This window comes from Carlito syrichta, unplaced genomic scaffold, assembly GCF_000164805.1.
Source record: "Carlito syrichta isolate Samal-C Ts95f unplaced genomic scaffold, Tarsius_syrichta-2.0.1 Scaffold309262, whole genome shotgun sequence".
Lineage (NCBI taxonomy): Eukaryota > Metazoa > Chordata > Mammalia > Primates > Tarsiidae > Carlito > Carlito syrichta.
In genome coordinates this window covers 259,036-274,466 of record NW_007253358.1, presented here as the reverse complement: position 1 = coordinate 274,466, position 15,431 = coordinate 259,036, and the positions used below count along the sequence as shown (strand labels likewise).

Sequence of the window (15,431 nt, the reverse complement as noted above, 5' to 3'; positions counted from 1 at the left end):
GAGCTAAATGACCGAGACAGGAATTCAGGGGGTCATATGGATGCTGACTTACAAATGAGGAAATAGGCAGGGCTTGGTGGCTCATCCTGTAACCCCAGCACTTTGGGAGGCTGAGGCAAGTGGATCGCCCGAGCCCATGGATTCAAGACCAGCCTGGGCAACCTGGCGAGCCCTTGTTTCTACAATTAAAAAAAAAAATTAAGCCGGGTTCGGTGGCTCAGCCTGGATTCCCGCGCCTTTGGGAGGCTGAGGTGAGTGGATCGCCTGAGCCCGCAGGTTCGAGACCCGCCTGGGCAGCGAGACCTCATCTCTACAACAAATAAAAAAATCAGCCGGGTGTGGTAGCACATGCCTGTAATTCGGCCACTTGGAAGGCTGAGGCGGAAGGATCGCCGGAGCCCAGCAAGTCGAGGCTGTGGTGGCCGGGAGCAGCCACTGCACTCCAGTCTGGACGACAGAGTGAGACTCCAACTCAAAAAAAAAAAAAAAAAAAAATTAACTGGGCATGGTAGTGCACGCCTATAGTTCTGGCTACTTAGAAGGCTGAGGTGGAAGGATCACCGAAGCCCAGCAGGTTGACGCTGGGGTGGCCGTGAGCATGTCACTGCGCTCCAGCCTGGGTATCGGAGTGAGACTCCAACTCAACCCCCGTCAACCAAACATAAACAAATGAGGAAGTAATTGCTTGAGGTCTTTTCTGGCGCCTGGTCCTTGCCTGGGTTAGGATGTCCACCTGCCTCCTTGTGGCCCCTTTCAAATCTGTTCTGGAGGTCTGTGTATTGGCATGTTCTTTTGGTGTCGAGTGTTGGCCCACGTCAGTGGGCCTAGAATGTGGTGAGGCCTGCAGGGGAGGTTGGGCTGGTTCCCAGATCTCTGATGAAGATGCCCTGAACTCTCGGGCTCTGTGGATGAGGCTCTGATGTGGTCTCTGTTGCTTTCACCCTCTCCCTTGACTTCCTGGGGCTTTGGCTTCTTACTTTGCTCTTATTCCTCCTCCACAGTGTATCCTCAGTTTTTCTCAGGAGTTGGCTACTTGGAGAGAGCATAGTGGTGCCAGTGATGGACAGTGTGGGCAGGGGAACTTGTTGGTGTGGCCACTTGGTGAAAATCCACTGCATCTGTGTGTGTGTGTGTGGGGGGGGGTTGGCATTAAGGGAACATGGGAGTAAATGAAGGAAAGAGACCTAGGGGTGCCCAAGAAAAGGTGAGCAATTGCTCTGTAGGAGTCTAAGGGGGAGGCAGGAGAGTGAGGGAGGTGGGGAGGGATGTTCACCTAAATCAGACAGATGGGGCTCGTCTGTTCCTCCCCTCAGTTCCATGGGACAGGCTTTCTTCTGCTTGCCTCCGCAGTGCCTGGGCCAGCTCCTTCTTCATCCTCAGACTTTCTGTATGGCCCTGGATTGCCCTGCCCACCATCACCATTTCCCCCTAGGGTCACGAGTCCCACCTTGGACTATGCACCCATCTCACTCAGTCTCAAAGTGCTGACTCTTTAGGAGTTGCAGTTGTATATCCAGGGACGGGGACCCCTGCCTTAGTGCCACAAACCCAGAAGCCCACAGGATCCACAGGGAGCACATACACTCCAGCCAGAAAAAAAAAATACTACAAGGAGGTAGAAGTAACTCCTTTCTATATATGTTTATCTGCTTGTATAAGTCACACCTATTTATAGTAGAGAGTTCAAGGGCTGTGAATTCACCCTGGGGATGGGACAGAGCAAAGCGAGTCTGAGGAGGTTTTAGGTCTTTGGGGGCTGTTGTCTAACTTCTGTCAGGCCCTGGCTGACTGCCAGAGTTGGGCGGGTTTTGATTCCCATCCAAGCTCCGTGACGGTGCCAAGGGCCCCCAGACAGGACCCAGCCACCTCCTGTCCCTTTTCTCCCAGAGGCAGCTGAGTTGCTCCAAGGAAGGGCAGGATCAGGGGCCCTGTGGGGGGAGGGTGGGTGAGAAGTGGGCAGAAGAGAGGCCCTGCACACAGCATCTGTCCACAGGAGACGGAGATCCTGAACGTGCTTGGTGACATGGGCAGAAAAGTCCAAAGGGGATGAGGCTCCCGAAACTCATTCCACGAATGGGATGCAGAGGTGTAGGCAGACTTGGGGCTTCTGAAAGGAGCAGCTTCAGGTGGGGCTTCGGCCATTCCCCAGTGGGTGCTATTTCTGCCCCTCCCATCTCCTGACAACCAGGCCCGAGTGGAGAGGCCCGAGCCCACCCTCCTCTCCGGCGGGAAGCCTTGAGGATGCAGAGCTTCAGCTCAAGGCATCCCTGATCACAGTGACCAACCTGCCTTCCTCCCCGCCTCCCCTCTGCACAGGTGAGGACGCTGGTATGTTTGGCTCTCCCCTGGCCCTTAGGGAATCAAGAATGGCTCATAGAAAGTGCTGACAGCCTTTGGGACGCTGAGGTGAGTGGATTGCCTGAGCCTGCGGGTTCAAGACCTGCCCGGGCAACTTGGTGAGACCTCATCTCTACAAAAAAAAAAAAAAAAAAATCAGCCGGGCGTGGTAGCGCATGCCTGTAATTCGGGCTACTCGGAAGGCTGAGGTGGAGGGATCGCCGGAGCCCAGCAGGTTGAGGCTGCAGTGGCCGCTCCCGGCCTCTGCACTCCAGTCTGGGCGACAGAGTGAGACTCCAACTCAAAAAAAAAAAGAAAAAAGAAAGTACTGACAATAGCCACTCCTGCTGTGCGTCTTTCGGCTCCTCTTGTCTTCCACTCCTTCTCCCTTGGACTTGGAGGTCACTTCCTTTCTCTTCTCCTGTGTTCTCTCATCCCTCCTTGGGGGATTAGTGTTCCTAATGGTGGAGTGAAGGGTGAATCCCCAATAAAAGACATTTTAAGGATTGATGAACTATGGGGTGCAGGGTCAGCACCTCTGGGCCCAGACCTCATCACTTTCCTGGTAGCCCGCTCAGCCTGTGTGTGAGCCCAGCTTTGGCTCAGGCATTGGGATTTTCCTGCCCTTCCCCTGCCCAAGGGTCCTGGAGCACCCCATAACTATCTCCCTTTCTCTCTAGGGCCACAGGTCCCGCCCAGGACTGAGCTCCTGCCTCAGCTGGCTCCACTGTGCTGACTCTGTGGAAGCTGCAGATGTACATCCAAGGATGGGGACCCATGAATTAGTGTCACAAACCCAAGGCCCAAGGGAAACACAGGGAACACACGCACTGCAGCTGATGGAAAAGCATGTGTCCTGAGCAAAGGGCTGAGCCACTCTGAGCTTTGCAAACTGTCACCATGAAGGAAGGCAGCTGGTGGGGCCTTATCTTCTTAGATTTGGAGTTTTCAGTAAATTGTCCTGATTTTTAATTGTTGGTAACTAATCCCAAACATTTTAAAGCAATGAGCAGGCCAACTCCCACATAACCAGGGGCTGGCTCTGACTGGCAAGTGCTGGTGACCAACAGTGAGAACTTAACATGCCAGGAAACATCGTGGTCCTTTCTGAGCAGTCAAGTCCACCATTACTGTCATCTCATCTCATAAGTGGGGAAGTGGATGCACAAGCAGAGGAAGTGTCTGACACCAGATCAGGATTTAATAAGTGGTGTTTGAATGCTGGCAGCCTGGGTTGAAGCAAACCCCGGGGCTTTGATCACTATGGGAGGCTGAGTCCTTAGAAAGCAGGCTGAGGCTTACTTAACGGCTCTGTTTTAATGAGTATTTTCTATGTATTTGGTGAGTATATACTCTCTTGTTCAAGCATCACAGCAACCTTGCGAAGTCCATTTTAACATCTTTACATGAAGGGTTAGAACGTTTAGAAACCTTTTGAACATCCATTTCAAAAAAGGGCGCTGGAAAAATTGGACTGTCATATGCAGAAGAATGAAACTGGACTCCTATCTCTCCTATCTTTTACCATATACAAAAATCAATTCAAGATGAATTAACGTCCTAAATGTAAAATGATATTACAAAAATTCTAGGAAAAAACCTGAAGAAAACCTTTCTGGACATTGGTCTAGGCAAATAATTCATAACTAGACCTCAAAGTCACAAGCAAAAAAGCCAAAGATAGACAAATAGGACTTAATTAAGCTAAAAAGCTTCTGCGCAGCAAAAGAAAAATCAACAGAGTGAACAGACAACCTGTAGAATGGGAGAAAATATTTGCAAACAAAGCATCCAACAGGAAACTAATATCCAGAATTTGCAATGAACTCAGACAACTCAACAACAATAACAACAAATACTCATTGAAAAATGGGCAAGGAATGTGACTAGACATTTTTTGAAAGAAAACATACAAATGGCCAACAAGCATATGAAAAAATTCTCAACATCACTTATAAGAGAAATACAGATTAAAAACACAATGAGGTATTATCATATTCCAGTCAGAATGGCTATTACTAAAGAGTTCAAAACTAACAGATGATGATGAGGAGGTGGAGAAAAGGGAATGCTGGTGGGAATGTAAGCTAGAACAATCTCTATGAAAAACAATAAGGAGATTTCTTAAACAATTAAAAGTAGAACTATCATCATTTTATCCAGCAATTCCACTCTTGGGTATTACCCAAAGGAAAAGAAATCATTGTATTAAAAGGATGCCTGGACTCGTATGTTTATTGTAGCACTATTCACAATAGCAAAGATATGAAATCAACCCAAGTGTCCATCAATGGAAGAATGGATAAAGAAAATGTGGCGCGCGCGCGCGCACACACACACACACACACACACACACACACACACACACACACACACAATGGAATACTACTCAGTCACAAAAAAGAAGGAAATCATGTCTTTTGCAGCAATATGGATGGAACTGAAAGCCATTATCTTAAGTGAAACAACTCAAAATCAGAAAGTCAAATACCACATGTTCTCACTTAAAAGTGGGAGCTAAATATTGTGTATACCTGGACATAGAATGTGTAATGATAGACACTAGAGACTCAGAAGGGTAAGAGGGTAGGAGAGAGTGCAGGATGAGGAATTACTTAGTGGGTACTATGTACACGATTTGGGTGATGGTTACACTAAAAGCCCACACTTCATCACTACACAATATGTCCATGTAACAAAACTGCACTTGTACCTCATATGCATACAAGCAAAAAAGCTCTCTCAGTCTCTGTGTAGTAGGCTACGATCAACAGTCAGGTCCAGTTGGCACTGAAGTGCCAGCTCTTTTCACGCAGCCCAGTGTCTGAATTCTTGTGTCCAGCCAAGGACCAGGCTCAACAGGGCCATTTAGGAATGGTGGATGAGAGTCTGGGGCCTGACTTCTAGACCGTTGGGCAGGACTTCTGGCACATCCTCTTGACATGGGGCTCAGTCCAAGGTGGCTGAGTCACTTGGCTCGGTGCTGCTCGCTGCTCTGCGGTGAGAGGCATTGCCAGATTCCCCTGCACACCATCTCACTGCCCAGGGCGTAGTTGATGGCGTGATGGTGGGCACCGTTTTGGCAATGAGGGCGGGCACCTGTCGTGGCAGAAAAGTCAGAAAAGAAGCTTCAAAGCCTCTGCTTCTTCCCTTGCTCCCACCTGCTGATCCCAGTCCCCCTCCCCCTGCAGCTGCCAATCACTTGACTTGGCAGTCTCTGAGCCTTTCCTGACCAGTTGGGCAGAAGAGCCATGGCTCACAGAGCCCCGTGGAATTCCAGACCCACATGCTCCACACCAGGGCATCATCTCAGCCCCCGGACACAGAGTATGCATGTTCACCATCTGCCTGTCCGTCTCTGTCACCTCACATGAGGTTTGGGCAACGCTAAGCTGCCGCTTGGTATGACCTTAAATGGGGTGGGGGTGAGGGGCACAGACCAATTCTCTGTGCCTTATGAGTGTTCAGAAGAAGAAAAAAAGAGAAAATGCCACAGAGGACATACAGCCAAGAAGAGAGACACAAAGATCCAGGGGGTTCTAGCTTTGAGAACTGGAGGTGGGGGGAGAGAGGGAGATGGGATTAACGAGCAAATATCTGTCTGGGGATGGGGAAGCACCTCTAATCAATAGGGTGCCTGAATGAAACGTATTTGTATACCTAACCCTTAACTGTACCCCACAACATCATAATAAAGAAATATTGATTATTTAAAAAAAAAGAAGTATTACTACAAAATTTTAATGTATTCAGTAGAAAATGCTGCATTTCTAAGTAAAAAAATAAGAAGTTTCCAGGAAAAAAAAAAAAAGAGAGAGAACTGGAGGTGTCTGTACCATCTGTAGTTTGGGGGAGATGGAAGTCACGTCTGCGATGACCGCACAGAGATACAGGAGAGCATAGGGGCCCCAGCCAAGCATCAGCGTCCTGATGGGCAGAGTGGTGTTCACCTGAGGAGAAATTGTCACGGGGGTGTTAGCTCATGCCAGATGGCCTGCAGTCCCACATAGCTGGGGAGATCAGGTCAATGTTCAGCAGGGCTGGGCAGCATGGACGAGGCTTCAAGAAAGGGCTAAGCCTGCAGAGGAACTTGGGACCACATAAGTCTCTCTGCTGTTTAAGGCTGCGTGACCCTAAGTCTGTTATTTAAACTTATTGACCGCAGTTGCCTTGTCTGTAAAATAACCTGATAACATCTGACTTGCCTGGAGTCAGGGACTGGGGTGGATAAGTAACTTCCTTTTGGGTCTGTGCTGCCTAAGAGGAATCCTGGGCTGTGTGCGTGCACAAAGTTTCCCAGGTTGAGTTGCCCTCGGATCTCAGTCCCAGGACCAGCTCACCATCAGCAGCTGCAGCCACCTAGCAAGATGATCCTGTCCTAGGCTCACAGTATGAGATAGAACCCGGAAGCAGGGTTCGTCCGGGGAGCGGGTTATGCTGTGCCACTACCGCAGGCCACAAGGGGGCGCGAAACCGGCGCTCTAATTTCAGGATGGAGCTGCCAGGTTTAAGTTCACCACAGATAGTCGAATGTAAAAATTCTGACACTAAAAATTAGTGCTTATTTTCTCAATGACATGTCTGTCTTTAACAAAGAAGAACATTTAAATTGAAGGGACACATTTATTCAGCTGTGAATTTTTAAAATACTAGGGAGACTCCCATAAAGCCGGAATTATTTTTTTGCAGGGTTGGCCGCTTGTAGTACAGGTTTCCCCTGATAAGAAGCCATCAGCATCAGTGTACCAGCTAGCGTTGTTGTGAGAGGTTGTGTTTGGTTTCAGCAATTTTCTTTTGAAGATTCTTTCAACATGTTTGCCCATTTCGTGATGGGTGATTTATGAATGCACCTGCCCACACCGCGCTTTTTTAAAATCAAAAACTGCATGACCCTTGTGCCCCACACTCCCTATTCACCCGATCTCATCCTGAACAACTTTTTTCTTTGCTTGCTTTCACGATAAAAAAATGTCCTCAAAGGGAAATGTTTTGCTGATGTGGAAGCGATGAAACAAAAACCGGCAGAAACATTAAAAGGCATCCAAATTGATGAGTTCAAAAACTGTTTTGAGCAGTGGAAAAAGTGTCTTTATAGACGTATACATCAGATGGAGAGTACTTTGAAGGTGACTTAAGTTCAAACATGCAAGAATAGATATACAATTTTTTATTTTTTTTGAGTTGGAGTCTCACTCTTGTCTCCCAGACTGGAGTGCAGTGGCCTGTCCCGGTCGCTGCAGCCTCGACCTGCTGGGCTCCAGCGATCCTTCCGCCTCAGCCTTCCAAGAAGCCGGAATTACAGGCATGCACTACCACGCCCAGCTAATTTTTTGATTTATTGTAGAGATGAGGTCTTGCCAAGTTGTCCAGGCGGGTCTCGAACCCACGGCCTCAGGCAATCCACTCACCTCAGCCTCCCAAAGCGTGGGATTACAGGCTGAGCCACCGAACCCGGCTCCAATTTTTTTTTTTGAGTTGGAGTCTCTGTCGCCCAGGCTGGAGTGCAGTGGCATCCTCACAGCACTGTAGCCTCCATCTGCTGGGCTCAGGTGATCCTTCCACCTCAGCCTTCCAAGTGGCTGAAACTACAGACATGTGCCATCATGCCCAGCTAATTTTTTGATTTATTGTAGATGAGGTCTTGCCAAGTTGCCCAGGCTAGACTCGAACCCATGGGCTCAGGCAGTCCTCTCACCTTGGCCTCCCAAAGTGCTGGAATTATAGGTGTGAACCACCAGGCCCAGCAAATATGCAATTTTTAACAAATAAATTTGGGGTTTTTTGGGTCCTCCCTTGTATATTGACCGAGAGACTATTTTTTCTTTTGATTTGTCCCTCAATTTTTGGTGGGGGAAAAGGTGGTCAACACTGATGCAGGGCCTCTGGGTAGAGCTGAGGCTGTAGGAGAAATGAACTCCTAAGAGAAAGCCGTCATCACAGGAAACCCCTTAGCTTGTTGAGGTTCCTGGGCCCTTGCCTGGTAACCTTGGCTGATGCTATCAGAGTTACTGGTTTAAGGTCCACCCAGAAAAGCAAGAACACCATGGTGGTTGCCTTGTCTCCTGGTTGATTAAACCTTCAACCCAAGTGGTAACTGCGCATCCAGACAGGGCATGGAGCAACAGAGCAGAGGACAGCCCAGGAGGTAGGGCCTATGTCAGTAGTGAGCTGAGAGCCAGGGGACAAAATTCTGGTTCCAGTGCAGTCCTTGGCCTCCTTCTGTGACCTTAGGGGAGCTTGTGTCTCCAGCTAAAATAGATTTGTACAGTCCTTTTCCGATTAACAATAAAAAAATGAATAAAGTGGCAGATTAAGTTTCTCAACAAAGAGAGTGTTTCTTTTGTACACTGATTGACCTCATGGGTCATGGACCTAGATTTGATTCCAATTCTGCTATTATTACTAGATGTGTGGCTTTTGGTGAGTTACTTAGTTAATACGGACCCCATTCCACTGCTTCAGTTACCTAGTCTGTGATACAGGGGAAACCTCCCTTCTCAGAGAGAAGGATGAAATGACAATGCACATAAGGTAATATCATCTTGTTTTGTTCTAATCTTTGCTGTGTGTTATGGCCCCTTTGCTAGAGGTCATCAAGTAACAAAGTTAAAAGAAAATTGTGGCAAGGGAATATTAATGCAGAAATGGCCAGGAGGGATTATTTTGAAGTACCATTTTCTCTTGGACAAATGTGCTTGTAGGTGTGATTTTATCTTGTGGGCAACAGCCTGTGACTGTGATTAAATTAAACATCTCAACGCAATTTAAAAGTAGCATTTAAAGACCCTGTAATTTTGTGCCAAACCTCAAATCCTTGGGAGGAATTGCATGTTACAGTATGGATGGTGTCCAGCAGGGAGCCCTGGCTCTTGGGGTTACAAAGTCTGTGTACATCTGACCATTCCTGATCCTTGCTTCCTATGCCTCGGCGATCCAAGCAAAGGGAGGGTGGTTTCCAGCCCTAACATCCTATGCTGTATACAAGCTGGATTTTCTCCTGATCATTAGAAACACAGAAAACCCCTGGTTGCTGCCTGTCACAGTGTTCATGTTCCCTGGTGTCCCTGAGAGGGAATGAGACATTCCTGCTGCGCTAGGTGGTGGGTCCTTACCTGGAGATGGCCACTTTTCCTAAGCTTCTGCTCCATGAGCCGGTAGGATATGATTGTGATGAAGAGGGGCATGGCGAAGTTGAAGAAGGCCATGGTGAAGAGATAGCTGGTGAAGTTTCTATAGGCAGAGTAGGTAGAGGAGTGAAGTCAGTGCTCAGGCATGGCCAGCTGCCTTTACAGGCCCACCAGTCTCTGTTCTAGATGGCCAGTTGAAGGGAACCAACCCCATCAGACAAGCACATCAGAGTGTGCTCACTCCCAGGTCCCAGGTGAACTCCCTTTAGGAGCCAGGGAGCTGAGATGAGGAAGAGGACTCCTTCACAGGTTCAAGTGCTCAGCCCTGCTCTCCTGATTGTCCCCAAGCATGAAAAATGGGACACTTTAGTTTGGGAAATGTGTTCGCCCAGTGGAGGAGATGTCAATGGACCAAGAGGAGAAACATTCAAGGAGTGTTCTAGACACAGGGGTTTTAAAGGAGCCTATGGACAACAAGGAGACTGGATAGTGCCACCGAAGGACCTGCTGATGGGACCACAGATGAGCCTGGGGTCCCAGGGAGTGGACATGCAAGGGGGAAAGGGTGACCAGGAGCAGTGGGAGTCACAGGGAGATACATTCCCACTGTGTGAAGGGAAGCCCATGACACCTTGGACTGCCCACTAAGGAGCAGTGGGAAGGAGGGATGCCAGAAAAACTGGACCCAGGCTGGGGAGTGCCCTGGAGGGACACTTGGACCAGGACCAGGGATCTCCGGTAGCATCATCCAGGACAGATGCTTCATAGGTAAACATCATGGGTAAAGCAGACGAATGCAACATGGCTCTGGTGGAAGCAAGAGGAGTCTGGTATCCAGGTGACCACTCCTCAAGGCAGCCCCTAGAGGGTCTTGCTAAGTCCTTGTCTCCCAAGAGCCACCTGGATGGGGCAGTACTAGAACATGGGTCCCATGATGGTATGGTCTATAATGTATTCGGTCCTATCCAAAGATTGGTTCATAGCACATGATCGGGGAGTTCCTAGAATTGATTACCATGCCAGGGAGACCACTCTATTGCAAAGACCTTAATGTTCTTTGGATCTATGGTACCAGGGACATGGTCCCGCTAGATACTGATGAGGTCAGAGCCAGGACAACTGACTGTGCTAAAGATGGCAAAGCAGTGGTGGGACTCTGTGGCTGTTATAATAGACATAAGCCAATGGCTAACTGTATGACACCCCTTCTTGGGTTCAATTCTGGGTCCCAATTTGCATAACATTCCCATTCCTTGGCCAGTCTTCAAAATGGATTTCTCCCAGGCCCACTGTCAACCTGGAGGTAGGTATCATGAGTAAAGGGTTAAGATTGTCTGGCAAGTGTTGATATTTGGGATTTTCCACAGGGGCACCCTTTTCATAGGGACTCAAAGCTGCTCCTCCCACCTTACCTGTCCCCCTTGGAGTAGTCCAGGGTGCAGCATGTCCCCAGTGGTTCATAGTCATAGTGGCCCCAGCCCAGGAGAGGCAGGGCTGCCCAGAAGGCAGACGACAGCCACACAAAGAGCACCAAAGAGATGGCCGTGTTCCATGCCAGTTGGCTGCCTGCAAGGGACACAGGAGGAAGAGGAGGTTGTGAGAGGAGATGGCTTGGCAGAGTCAACTTTATGGTCACAAAAATTGTCTCTAAATCTCAGCTCTGATGCTGAATGGCTTTCCAAAGTATATTTACATATGCCTGGTGGTGAACAGGGTTCTAGATGGTCTCTGGGTGGACCTGTTTTTATTTTAATGTCATGGAGTAGGTGGAGTATTAAAAGAACATTAAACCTATGATTTCAGATATGGTTTAAAATGAAATTAAAGCAAGTGCTTAAAATTTTAAAAATGAATCACTTTTAAGAAAAAAATATCAAGTAAAAACAGAGCAGGTGGTACACTGACATGGCCAGTTATGGAGATGGAATTTGACAACGTGGCTTGTTAAGTCTAGAGTTGTACCTGTCTTCATAAAGATATGGTAGAGGCCTCATGAAGAAAGTGTGAGGTGCCAGAATGTGCGCTCGTGCGTATGCGTGTGTGTGCGCGCACACGGCCTCTCTGCCCACTAACAGTGCCTATCTGCAAAGTCATTTTTTGTATCCATGATCATATTTGATTTTCAAAATAAAACTGAGGTTTTTTTTTGAGTAGAGTCTCACTCTGTCATCCAGACTGGAGTGCAGTGGCCGCTCACGGCCACCGCAGCCTCGACCTACTGGGCTCCGGCGATCCTGCCTCCTCAGCCTTCCAAGTAGCTGGAACTACAGGCGTGCGCTACCACGCCCGGCTGATTTTTGATTTCTTGTAGAGATGAGGTCTCGCCAAGTTGCCCAGGCAGGTCTCGAACCCGCGGGCTCAGGCCATCCACTCACCTCAGCCTCCCAAAGGCGCGGGATTACAGGCTGAGCCACTGAGCCCGGCTGAACTGAGGTTGTTTATTAAAATTATCTCGTAGAGGGGGAGACTAAGGCTCAGAGAGGATCCCCGACTCGCCCGAGGGAATGGCAGGAGACAGCCTCCGCAGGCTCCTGCACACCCTCCTACCCCTCCGCCTTTCCTGAGACGAGTGCCCACACACGACAGGCATGAACGCGCACTCCACCCCCACTCCCCTATCCCGAGAAACACTGAGCAACCCTTAGGTCTGACCACCCCTCCCCACGCCGCCCGGGTGTCCCTCCACACGGGGAGTCCCGGACGTACGAGTGCAGTAGTGATGATAGCGCCCCCAGGCGATGGCTGCGCTGCCGCCGATGCTGGCCAAAGCTGTCACAAAGCCTTGGAAGCCGTGAGCCTGGCAGCCGTCCGAGCCGTAGGGCCAGCGCCTGTGGGAGACACCGGGTGCCAGTGACCCCTCTCTCTTTCCCTCCCTCTTGCCTCCCACCTGTCCAGCACAGCTTGGAGCCCGTGATCCTGCGTATGGGCCCCGCTCCTCCAGAGAAGGCCGTATTATCTGTTTTTCCTTTGGTGAAACCGAGGCCTTGCTGCTTCGGTCACCGGGCGGAAGGGGCGGAGCCCAATGCAAACGCTCCTGGCTCCGCGACTTTGCACCGCGGTTGGGCCAAGGGCTCTCTGAGTGATCAGATGCATCCGTTATAGCTCATGCCTTTATTCTACAGTGGAGAAACTGAGACTCAGAAAGGAAAAGGTACCGAAGCCAAGGTCACAAAGCAAAGCCGATGAAGGCAGACTCGGGGGACGGGAGGTGACCCCAGGCCTCCCAACTCCTAGCCTCATGGACCAAGCAAAGGTGGACGCTTCTTTTCATTGTGTGAGGAGGAATCCTCCCGCTTCAGACCCTCCAGGCTGGTCATCCCTGAGTATGGACATCCAAGTGGGCTCCAGCCTCCATTTTAGCGCACAAAACCCGAAAGAGAATGCTCAATCTGCTTAAGAAAACAGTCTTATACACACCTTCTGAAGCCTCCTTGGAAAACCCTGGTTTGCAGACAAGGATTAGACACTAATCAGAATCCTGTTTGCTTTTACAAACACTTATTTAGGGCTTCCTAGGTGCCAAGCATTCTAAGTTATTTACAAATAATAAAAGTTGATACTTCCAGCTGTCCATATGAGTTAGGTAATACTATCTAATTTACAAAAGAAGCCCAGAACTAAAAATGATACAGCCAGAACTCAAATGTAGGCCGCCTGGTTATAGGGCTAATGCTATTGATCCCTACGACCTGCTATCTCTTTGATCAGGTTTGAGCAACCCCTGCCTTGCAGAAATCGGCTGTAGTTCTTCAGGAATAATCTGAAATTCAGATTTACCCTAGTTCAGTCAGCCCACCCTCTGTCCTTGGTCAGTTTTCCATAGGTAGGAAGAATGTCTCTGGCCTGCCTGCCCAATGCTCAGAGGTCAGGGCCCCAGAGCCTGCGGTGGACTGGGGAGGGGTCTTGTACCGGAGGAGGCTGGATGTGGCTCCGATGAGGGCATTCAGGCTGATCCCACTGTCCGCAAGAGCCAAGCTCAGCACCAGCAGGTGGCAAGGAGTCCGCAGCTCCGGGGTCTTGCAGAAAGAGAAGATGGTCAGGCTATTGAGGCTGAGACCGGAGAGAGCTGAAAGGAAGGGTAGGGGCTGACATTGGGGCTGCTGAGGCCCACCTGGGGTCAGGACAGGGTCAATGGAGTGGATGGAGCTTCAGCAACCTCCCAGACAGACAAGGAAGACAATCAATATAGTGCAGTGGGGCTCATGCCGTGACAATAGTAATCACTGACACCCGCTGAGCACTAAGCACACGCCAGGCACCATGATAAACACCTTACATAGGTCGTCTCTTTCAGTCTCTACCTGGATATTCTCTTCCCCATTTATAGCTGAGAAACTGAGGATCAGAGATGCTATCTACCTTGCCCTAAGTACACAGCTACTCAGTGGTGGAGCTGGAACTTGAATTCGGATCTTTCAGATTCCAAAAGTGTCTTCTCCGAGAGCTGTGGAGCAAAGTCAGGGAGAGCTTCAGAGGAGAGGAGTTGACATTAGAGCTGGGGGTCTGCCCAGGATGCCAGCAATGAGGTGAACTCAAAGGGACTGTTCTCCATGGGGCAGAGAGACCCCAACTTGAATTTCGGCTTGGTTGCCTGCTTGCTGCCCCTTAACTCTCTGGACTTTAGCTTCTCCCATCTAATGTGAGGAATAGGAAAGAATGCTGCCTTCAAAACTGTAAGATTTACCTGGTGAACAGTGCATGGAAAAGCATTCCAGAAAAAGGGAATAACGTTCAAAGACATCAAGTGGTAAAAGTTTTACCGCATGTTTGAGGACCTGGAGGGTGCTAGCATGTAGAGTTCTTAGAAAAGGGAGACACAAGTTGAGGCCACTAGACAATTGTGTCTAGGGTCTTCAGGACCAGACTAAAGGCTATCACTCCCTCTCCACTGACAGTTCTCATTAGGTGAGAAAATGTGCTGATTATTTCTCTGGATCTGCTTTGAATAAGGGCTGTGCTCCCCATCAACCTAGCTTGGGCTGGCCTGGCTCCAGGATTGACACTGTCTCCAGCTCCAGCTTCAGTGAATATTTGAGGGATTCTGGGTTGAGGCAGGCACCTTGTGGGCCCAAAGAGCTCCTAGAGAGGAAATGGGAGAGACATGATAGAAGTAGTGGCAGGGCTGAAGAGGGTGGCAGTGGATGAACTTAAATGCCCCAGGTGTCTATTTAGGCTGTATACACCTTATCCCATCTAATCTTCACAACACCCATTTGAAATGTCAAGGCATTGAGGGCAGAGAGTTGAAAGAACTTGGTAGCAGACATGCAAGAGCAGGTGGCGGAGCTATCTGTCTTCAGACCCTTTCGAGGGCCTGATCTTATATGAGACTCTTAGCAGGATTTCCAGGGAGTGGATTAAATTTTTTCCAAGCTGGAGGGACATGAAAAGTCTTAAAGCCTGTTTCTTGGTCATTTCCTGAGCAGATGTCCCCCCTTCAAAGTCCTTCTGTCCCTGACCCTTGCCTGTCTTCTCTCTCTCTCTCTCTCTCTCTCTCTCTCTCTCTCTCCCCCCTCCAACCCCTGGGAGCAGACAGCCAAGAGGACATGACATCCAGCTGGGTTTGGGACTTCTCCTTGCCAGTTCCACAACGGTGGTTGGGTCTTCAGAATCCACTGGACCCCCCACTACACCCTAGGTCCTGCCTGGCTCACCTTCCACCAGTAGCACCATCCCCACAGCCAGCACCTCGAGCTCCCCGAAGCCAGCAGGCAGGGCGCCGGCCTCTGCCATCCTCGGTGCCAGCAGCCCAGCTGACTCTGGCTTTCCACAGGCAAGCCCCTCCCTTTTAAAGGGCCATGCCACGTGCGTGTGGACACATGCAGGTTATTATGCTAGACCTTGGGCTCCTTCTGGCTGCCTCCCCCCTCTAAATGGTCCTCTTGGCCCGAGCAGAAGGAACTCATTCACCAGTCGGACAATGCAGCCTTTGTGGGGCCAGAATGGGGGGCCCTGTCTCATTCATTT

General features: G+C 49.6%; 1 protein-coding gene across 1 annotated transcript; it reads right to left on the bottom strand.

Annotated features, from left to right (window-relative positions):
* Positions 1-5,305: 5,305 nt before the first annotated feature.
* RGR (retinal G protein coupled receptor) lies at positions 5,306-15,219 on the bottom strand. The gene is given in 8 exon segments (XM_008067019.1): positions 5,306-5,400; positions 5,403-5,436; positions 6,174-6,287; positions 9,450-9,567; positions 10,877-11,030; positions 12,171-12,292; positions 13,374-13,530; positions 15,119-15,219. Coding segments are annotated over 8 exon segments (873 nt in total). The 5' UTR covers positions 15,198-15,219.
* Positions 15,220-15,431: the final 212 nt, after the last annotated feature.